Genomic DNA, 9,175 nt, shown 5'->3' with positions numbered 1-9,175 from the left:
TGTGCCGACCAATCTCAATTAAGCCCAACTAAAATATTTGAACCCAGGTCTGAGGGGGCTGGAAGAAATACTCTCCCTTCAGTGGAACCAAATCGTTTCTGCCATCTGTTCACAAGAACCAATCAATTTATGAGAGGAACAAAGAGTGACTAACCCTGGTGATTGTTGCTGCTTACTGAAGTACAGAGACACTTGGAGGAGGAAGCCAGAGCGTCTCTACTCTATTCCACCAACCTCTAGGCCTAACCAAATTGGGCAAGACAGCCTCTTTTGTAATGTACAATGGGCAACTAGGGCCAACCCACATCAAGACAGAAACGTTACCCTGTATGACCCTATTGTTGACATTTCAGCTGTCGTTAGAACAGTGCTGAGATAAATCCATCCATGTATATAAAATGTTGACCCTTTTTTTGTTACATTTTCCATGTCCAGTTCATTCATTATTTCACGTATTTATTATAATTACCAATGGTTTGTAACCAAAGCCAGACATGGGCCTCGTTAGTACATCTGGCTACAGAAAGGTTGACGTTTGCTTTGTTTGCGCTATCAAGTTGCCATGACATTAACGTCAACATTGACCTTAGGCTAGTGTTTGCTGCGGCTCGACCAAACTAACTGTTGTTAGGCTGCCAACATCTACAACGAGGAGTAGACAATAACGCTAGCTAAGTAAATTAAAATCTGAATCACGAAGGAGAACTTTTACAAAATTGTACTGTATTGGGGTAAATCCATTAGAATTAAATCACTTTTTGACAGAATCCCATTTGGATTTGAAACCTTCCATAGATATTTGCCCAAATGTAGAAGAAATGGTCAGAAAGTGGATTTAGGTGCTCAAAGTTGACACATTTCGTGCTGGAAAAGATAAACGGTTGACATTGATATAATTTAAAAGCTTACAAAACAAACAGTGTTTATCAAACTATTTTATAATTTCTGGGGGGGGTGGGGGAAACAGTCAGAAGTCCATCATCGGGTGGTCCCTAAAACACAACGTGCCGAAGGAACGGCAGATCAACATTCGGTGTGGTGTGTGGTCCTTAACAGGACGGGTACATGCTAATAGCCCGATGGCCTGTCTGTCTAGACAACCCATCAAGCCGCAGCTTGTGCGGAGGGACACTGTAGTGGGCTGGGGAAGCAATTGCGTGGCCGAATTGTTAACTTTCATGGCGCCGACTGGGTAAGACGGTTCGGGAGGGGCTGTCACGTGTGCTAGCAAAGCAAAAGGTTCTGGGTTCGAGCTTCGGTGTGAGACAAAATCAGGAGGAAGTGGTACTCGCTAAGCAAGCAGCGTGACGTCCGTTAAAACATGGAAACCAGGCTGTTCTGTCCTCCTGCTTTCCTGTTTCCCCTCTCTGGATCCACCACCTCATATCAAACGCTGTGTGAGCTTCTCTGGATCCCCCACCTCATATCAAACGCTGTGTGAGCTTCTCTGGATCCCCCACCTCATATCAAACGCTGTGTGAGCTTCTCTGGATCCCCCCACCTCATATCAAACGCTGTGTGATCTTCTCTGGATCCCCCACCTCATATCAAACGCTGTGTGAGCTTCTCTGGATCCCCCCACCTCATATCAAACGCTGTGTGATCTTCTCTGGATCCACCACCTCATATCAAACGCTGTGTGAGCTTCTCTGGATCCCCCACCTCATATCAAACGCTGTGTGAGCTTCTCTGGATCCCCCCACCTCATATCAAACGCTGTGTGATCTTCTCTGGATCCACCACCTCATATCAAACGCTGTCCTATTTCACAACGTTGCATTTTATTTACATTTATTACTCTTCTGTGGTGAGATCAAAGAGTCCAGTAGTCTGAAAAATGTCCATCCCCATGTTAGAAAATCTTTGTTATAAATGGTTTACCTATTTATTATGTAGCCTGCCTTTAGAAAAATAGACTTCATTTGAAGTGAGACAGTAACCTACACTGTTGAACTACTAACTTGTAGCTAGCTGAATTAAAAATAAACACCAAGGGAAGGAGCCACATCTGCCGAAGGCGTTATCTGATACAGATGAATGATTAAATGTTTTTTGGTCACACAGTCTCGCTTGCTACACGCCCACAATAATCCACATTTCGATCATGATAACTACTGACACAATTCATAATGGAGAGAGTTGTGCCATAAATAAATAAAATATAATTAAAATGATGCAAATGTCACACCTGTGACCGGTAAATTAGTTAATGAGAAAGCCCTGGATGTCTCCTCAACTCAAAAGGACCATTTATGGTAGGTCAACCATTAATGTTGACAATATGCAACATTCATTCACTTTTTATTATGTGTTTTAGACAAGTGATTGATGGGCAGTAAAATTGGGCCATAAAATTGCAAAGAATACAACAGTGCTAAGGTTCTGCCACCTACCACATGGTGACCTAGCCCATTAATAGACTACCTTCAGAGTCTATAGACCACCTAGCCCATTAATAGACTACCTTCAGAGTCTATTGACCACCTAGCCCATTAATAGACTACCTTCAGAGTCTATAGACCACCTAGCCCATTAATAGACTACCTTCAGAGTCTATAGACCACCTAGCCCATTAATAGACTAAATACTGCACCGCTTGTGGTACGGTTTTGGAAAAATAAGGAACTTATCTTTCATATCACGAGAACCTTATAAAAAAATGAAACGTTTAAATGCTCCAGTGATGCTCTCTCTTTCATCACTACCCAACGCTTAGGTTTACCTCCACTGTAGTCATATTCTACAACACCCGGAAATCTGCCCCTTTTATTCTCTGTACCCAACGCACTAGAAGACCAGTTCTTAAAGCCTTTAACCATATCCTTATTCTAGTCCTCCTCTGTTCCTCTGGTGATGTAGAGGTTAACCCAGGCCCTGTAGCCCCCAGTATCACTCCTACTCCCCAGGCGCTATCATTTGTTGACTTCTGTAACCGTAAAAGCATTGGTTTCTTGCATGTTAACATCAGAAGCCTCCTCCCTAAGTTTGAGTTATTCACTGCGTTAGCACACTCCGCCAACCCTGATGTTCCAGCAGTGTCTGAATCCTGGCTTAGGAAGTCCACCAAAAATTCAGAAATGTCCATCCCCAACTACAACATTTTCCGTCTAGATAGAACTGCCAAAGGGGGCGGAGTTGCAATCTACTGTAGAGGTAGCCTGCAGAGCTCTATCATACTATCCAGGTCTGTGCCCAAACAGTTTGAGCTTCTACTTCTAAAAATCCACCTTTCCAGAAATAAGTTTCTCACTGTTGCCGCTGGCTACAGATCCCCCTCAGCCCCCAGCTGTGCCCTGGACACCATATGTGAATTGATTGCGCCCCATTTATCCTCAGAGTTCGTACTGCTTGGTGACCTAAACTGGGATATGCTTAACACCCCGGCCGTCCTACAATCTAAACTAGACGCCCTCAATCTCACACAAATTATTAAGGAACCTACCAGTTATAACCCTTAATCCGTAAACATGAGCACCCTCATAGATATCATCCTGACTAATTGACCCTCTAAATACACCTCCGCCGTCTTCAACCAGGATCTCAGCGATCACTGCCTCATTGCCTGCGTCCGTAATGGGTCCGCGGTCAAACGACCACCCCTCATCACTGTCAAACGCTCTCTAAAACACTTTAGCGAGTAGGCCTTTCTAATTGACCTGGCCCGGGTATCCCGGATGGATATTGACCTCATTCCGTCAGTAGAAGATGCCTGGTTGTTCTTTAAAAGTGCTTTCCTCTCAATCTTAAATAAGCATGCCCCATTCAAAAAATTCAGAACTAAGAACAGATATAGCCCCTGGTTCACCCCAGACTTGACTGCCCTTGACCAGCACAAAACATCCTGTGGCGTACTGCATTAGCATCGAACAGCCCCCGCGATATGCAACTTTTCAGGGAAGTCACGAACCAATATACACAATCAGTTAGGAAAGCAAAGGCTAGCTTTTTCAAACAGAAATGAGCATTTTGGGACACTGTAAAGTCCATGGAGAATAAGAGCACCTCCTCTCAGCTGCCCACTGCACTGAGGCTAGGAAACACTGTCACCACCGATAAATCTACGATAATCGAGAATTTCAACAAGCATTTTGCTACAGCTGGCCATGCTTTCCACCTGGCTACCCCTACCCCAGCCACCAGCTCTGCACCCTCCGCTGCAACTTGCCCATCCCCCCCGCTTCTCCTTCACCCAAATTCAGACAGCTGATGTTCTGAAAGAGCTGCAAAATCTGGACCCCTACAAATCATCTGAGCTAGACAATCTGGACCCTTTCTTTCTAAAATTAGCCGCCGAAATTGTCACAACCCCTATTACTAGCCTGTTCAACCTCTCTTTCGTATCGTCTGAGACCCCCAGAGATTGGAAAGCTGCCGCGGTCATCCCCCTCTTCAAAGGGGGTGACACTCTAGATCCAAACTGTTACAGACCTATATCCATCCTGTCCTGCCTTTCGAAAGTATTTGAAAGCCAAGTTAACAAACAGATCACCGACCATTTCAGATCCCACCGTACCTTCTCCGCTATGCAATCTGGCTTCCGAGCTGGTCATGGGCGCACCTCAGCCACGCTCATGGTCCTAAACGATATTATAACCGCGATCGATAAAAGACAGTACTGTGCAGCAGTCTTCATCGACCTGGCCAAGGCTTTCGACTCTGTCAATCACCGCATTCTTATTGGCAGACTAAAAAGCCTTGGTTTCTCAAATGACTGCCTCGCCTGGTTCACCAACTACTTCTCAGAGAGAGTTCAAAGTGTCAAATCGGAGGGCCTGTTGTCTGGACCTCTGGCAGTCTCTATGGGGGTGCCACAGGGTTCAATTCTCAGACCGACTCTACTCTCTGTGTATATCAATGTCGCCGCTCTTGCTGCTGGTTACTCTCAGATCCACCTCTACGCAGACAACACCATTTTGTATACATCTGGCCCTTCATTGGACACTGTTAACAAACCTCCAAACGAGCTTCAATGCCATACAACACTCCTTCCGTAGCCTCCAACTGCTCTTAAACACTAGTAAAACTAAATGCATGCTCTTCAATCGAACGCTGCTTGCACCCGCCTGCCCGACTAGAATCACTACTCTCGGCGGGTCTGACTTAGAATATGTGGACAACTACAAATACCTAGGTGTCTGGTTAGACTGTAAACTCTCCTTCCAGACTCACATTAAGCATCTCCAATCAAAAGTTAAATCTAGAATCGGCTTCCTATTTTGCAACAAAGCCTTCACTCATGCTGCCAAACATGCCCTCGTAAAACTGACTATCCTACCGATCCTTGCCTTCGGCGATGTCATTTACAAAATAGCCTCCAACACTCTACTCAGCAAATTGGATGTAGTCTATCACAGTGCCATCCGTTTTGTCACCAAAGCCCCATGTACTACCCACCATTGTGACCTGTACGCTCTCGTTGGCTGGCCCTCACTACATATTCGTCGCCAAACCCACTGGCTCCAGGTCATCTATAAATCACTGCTAGGCAAATCCCTGCCTTATCTTAGCTCATTGGTCACCATAGCAACACCCACCCGTAGTATGCGCTCCAGCAGGTATATCTCACTGGTCATCCCCAAAGCCAACACCTCCTTTGGCCGCCATTCCTTCCAGTTCTCTGACTGGAACGAACTGCAAAAATCTCTGAAGCTGGAGACTTATCTCCCTCACTAACTTTAAGCAGAGGTTGTCAGAGCACCTTACCGATCACTGCACCTGTACACAGCCCATCTGTAATTAGCCCACCCAACTACCTCATCCCCATATTGTTATTTATTTTGCTCATTTGCACCCCAGTATCTCTATTTGCACATCATCTTCTGCACATCTATCATTCCAGTGTTAATACTCAATTGTAACTATTTTGCACTATGGCCTATTTATTGCCTTAACTCCATAACTTGCTACATTTGAACACACTGTATATAGATTTCTATTGTGTTATTGACTGTATGTTTTGTTTACCCCATACGTAACTCTGTGTTGTTGTTTTTATCGCACTGCTTTGCTTTATCTCGGCCAGGTCGCAGTTGTAAATGAGAACTTGTTCTCAACTGACTTACCTGGTTAAATAAAGGTTAAATAAAAATAAATAAATAAAATAAAAAGGGGAGACCGGGGGAAGTTGGAACATATATAGTATTTTTAAATCGCTAAACATGTCTGGGTTAGTGATCATTTGGAGAGTGGCTCTCTATCTGCCCTCACCATTCTGAATGTCTAAAGAATCCATATGTTCTTCTGAAATATGAACACAGAAATACTGGACATTTTGAACTCTTATTATGGTGGTGATTTCACAATTACAATCATGGTGTTGAATTTGACTCGCATTTTTCTGGTCTCAGTCTTGGACTCCTCACCTCCCTCCCGGTCTCGCCCCCCTCCGATCTTGGTCTTGACTCGGTCTCGCTTTAGGTGGTCTCGAACCCAACACTGCCCCCTACCGGCGAACGATGAACTGAAAACTTCAAAGAGTCCTGAATCTACAAGCCTCTCGTTCACCAGTTCACGGGATCATTGGAGCTGTCATTTATGACAGACTTGAAAAAGCGTGATTGCTGGGCATACACATAATATTATTTCTTGGTACACTTGAAACTAGGTCTAGTTGGCCGCAACAGGACTAGATTGTGAACGATTCTTGGCGGAATTAATTGTTGTTTGACTGCTGTTAGGGTGATAAGCAGTGCACAATATCGTTCGCAAACTGCAGCACCCCAAACGATTCGTTCTCGTTCGTTGAGTAGTATGTTTTGGTTCTAAAAAGCTGTGTCCATTACAACATTAATAATTAATTAATTGCATTAATTCTTGCACCATGCGATCAATTATCAGTTCTAAACATGTATTTATCTTCTGTACGCTGCCTGCAGCATCATCTATTTTGCCTGCGCGCATATATGACAGACGGTTGTTGGTCGGAGAGTACGAGTCGTCGGAGGAGCGGGTATTAATCCTAATTCATTGCGGCCAGCAGGTCAAACTAACGACTAGAATTAACGAGTCATTTAGAAAAAACTAATCATGACTCTTGAGTCAGTAAATGAATGAATCGTTCGCAACCTGCCAGTGCTGGCCTTAGACAGAAAGAGTTGCCAGTATTCATTTTTTGAGTGCCGGTACTGTTTATATTTAGGTGAAGGAACTCTGCAATAATTTAAGCTAATATTATATAAGAGGTGCAGGAACTCATGCAGTAGAAAATGTGAGGTTTTCGGTACTCAGTTCAGGTGAGCTCCTGCCCAAGTCAAACACTGCGAACTGCAGATCACACACAAAAAAAGACACCCGTGTGTAAATGTAAGACGGACACCACCAACGTTACTGAAAAATACTGTCGGCTCCAACGGTGTTAAAACCGGTTAAAACAGTGCACAGTAAGTGGATATTTTGCATTTGTGAAATTATTTTGATGTGATATGAAAGTGCAGGGCGTTATGTTTCTAGAACCGGACTGCAATTGAGAATCGATTCACGTTTAGATTGAGGAATCCGCTGTTTAGGCTGCCATCGCCTCTAAACAGAGCATGTAAATTACTTGAACTATAAGGAGTAACGTTAGGCTCCTTTAGTCGATTATTGGGCTAGTGGCGACCATGCAATCCTTTTCGCTGATTTCTTTTCTTTCGGGGACGAAAACAATGATAATGGAAGCCTTTTCACAGTTTAACCTAATGATGTTATTAGCACACAACGAGACGAGAGTTCTAGGTCTAGGATATCAACTTACCGGCCAGGCGAAACTGAACGGCAAAACGATCTTGGATCTTTCGTTCCTCGCCAAGTTCTTCAAAGAAAATGTATTCCCTCCAAGGACAGGGGTAGAACCGGACCCGAAGCTGCAAGGTCCCGCAGCCGAGACCCGCGACTGGTATTCCTTCAAACACACTTTAAAATACGTATCACACTCATCCATCCTGCATTTCCGATCCCCGGCGTTCCGTGAGCCGTCGCAACACAGCCCGTTAAGAAGCTCGCCGTTCAGGTTGTTCATCGATAAGATTTCCAACTCGAACTGACCCGTTCCCTCGGCCACCTGTTGATAAAGCAGAACGAAGAAACTGTGTGAAACCGATGGAAATATAGAGAACGATTGTTATGCACCGCACAAAGCCTCTACAAAAGTTGCAAACTATGGGTAATAAGATCAAACTAACGGAGCCATAAAGTTATCGAAAACAACAATCTGACTCGCTAACAAATTTGAACTGGCAAAACTAAAAATGGGCTTGTTTCGCTTGGGGAAGAGGGTTGCAGCCGATCAATACAGCCAGCCACAGTTAAAATGCACACATCAAAAGAACTTAGGGACTCCAGCTAAATATTTCCCACACTCCGAGCTAACTTCATGTTTTAACTACCCTATATAAAAGTCGCCTACTGAAGAATCAATGCGTCCAGAGAAGCTGTCTGATCATATTCCACAATGTGCAACTGTAAAGTAATCCACATACCTTTGCACAAAAGCACAACAATAAGGCATGTAAGCAAAAATCAGCAACGCCAACAACCGAGCCCCGTCTCAAAATCATGCCTCTGGTGTTGCCTTTGCCTCTCGGGTCGCTCTGCTTGGAAACTAGACCGTGTCTGGCCGATTCACCGCAACAATGCACTCCTCCGATTTGAACATACACCAAGCAGAGCACAAGACTTTCTCCAACAAGCCACAGCTTTGCAACACAGAGAAAAAAAATGCGTCCCTTTGTATGTCCGTCTGCTCAAGTTCTTCTAGTTAGGTAGTTCGTATCGTTACATTCCTTTTTTTTTTAGCCACTTCTACGCAGCGAAAAGTCTCTACCTACACGCCAGTCATGTGGGTTGGTGCACTATCTGTCCACGACTGAACTTAATGCCTGTTAAAACTACACAGCAAGTTCAACGAGGGCGGGGGTAGAACGCTGACGTCCATATATATATATATATTAATGAGACAAGATGACCACGCCTCTTTGTTGAATATTTGAGTAGCCTTGTTGTAATCTATTTAAACCTAATGTAGCGAAGTTACGTCAAAGGCTCTCTTCCGATTCCCTTGAAACACCGAAAAACACGGTTGTTGGGGACTCGGCAGAAGCTGTAGAGCAGGGTTCTAACCCTAACCCTAACCCCTGGAGGGCCGAAACACCTCTGTTTTTCATCCTCTCCTTCTAATCAGGGGCTAATTCAGACCTGG

The 9,175-nt window shown here is 44.4% G+C and overlaps 1 protein-coding gene across 2 annotated transcripts in view; it reads right to left on the bottom strand.

The window, feature by feature from the left end:
- LOC121558701 (protein jagged-1b) overlaps window positions 1-8,938 on the bottom strand; it is a 138,059-nt gene extending 129,121 nt beyond the window's left edge. For both annotated transcript variants that reach the window (XM_045223604.1, XM_045223609.1), the window contains exons 1-2: window positions 8,457-8,938; window positions 7,733-8,038 (exon numbers count right to left, since the gene is read on the bottom strand). In XM_045223604.1, coding sequence (XP_045079539.1) covers window positions 7,733-8,038; window positions 8,457-8,534 — 384 coding nt within the window. In that variant the 5' untranslated portion in view covers window positions 8,535-8,938. The remainder of the gene's footprint in view (window positions 1-7,732; window positions 8,039-8,456) is intronic.
- Between the last annotated feature and the right edge of the window lie 237 nt (window positions 8,939-9,175).

Source organism: Coregonus clupeaformis, chromosome 1, assembly GCF_020615455.1.
Source record: "Coregonus clupeaformis isolate EN_2021a chromosome 1, ASM2061545v1, whole genome shotgun sequence".
NCBI lineage: Eukaryota > Metazoa > Chordata > Actinopteri > Salmoniformes > Salmonidae > Coregonus > Coregonus clupeaformis.
This window is presented reverse-complemented; position numbering and strand designations above follow the sequence as displayed.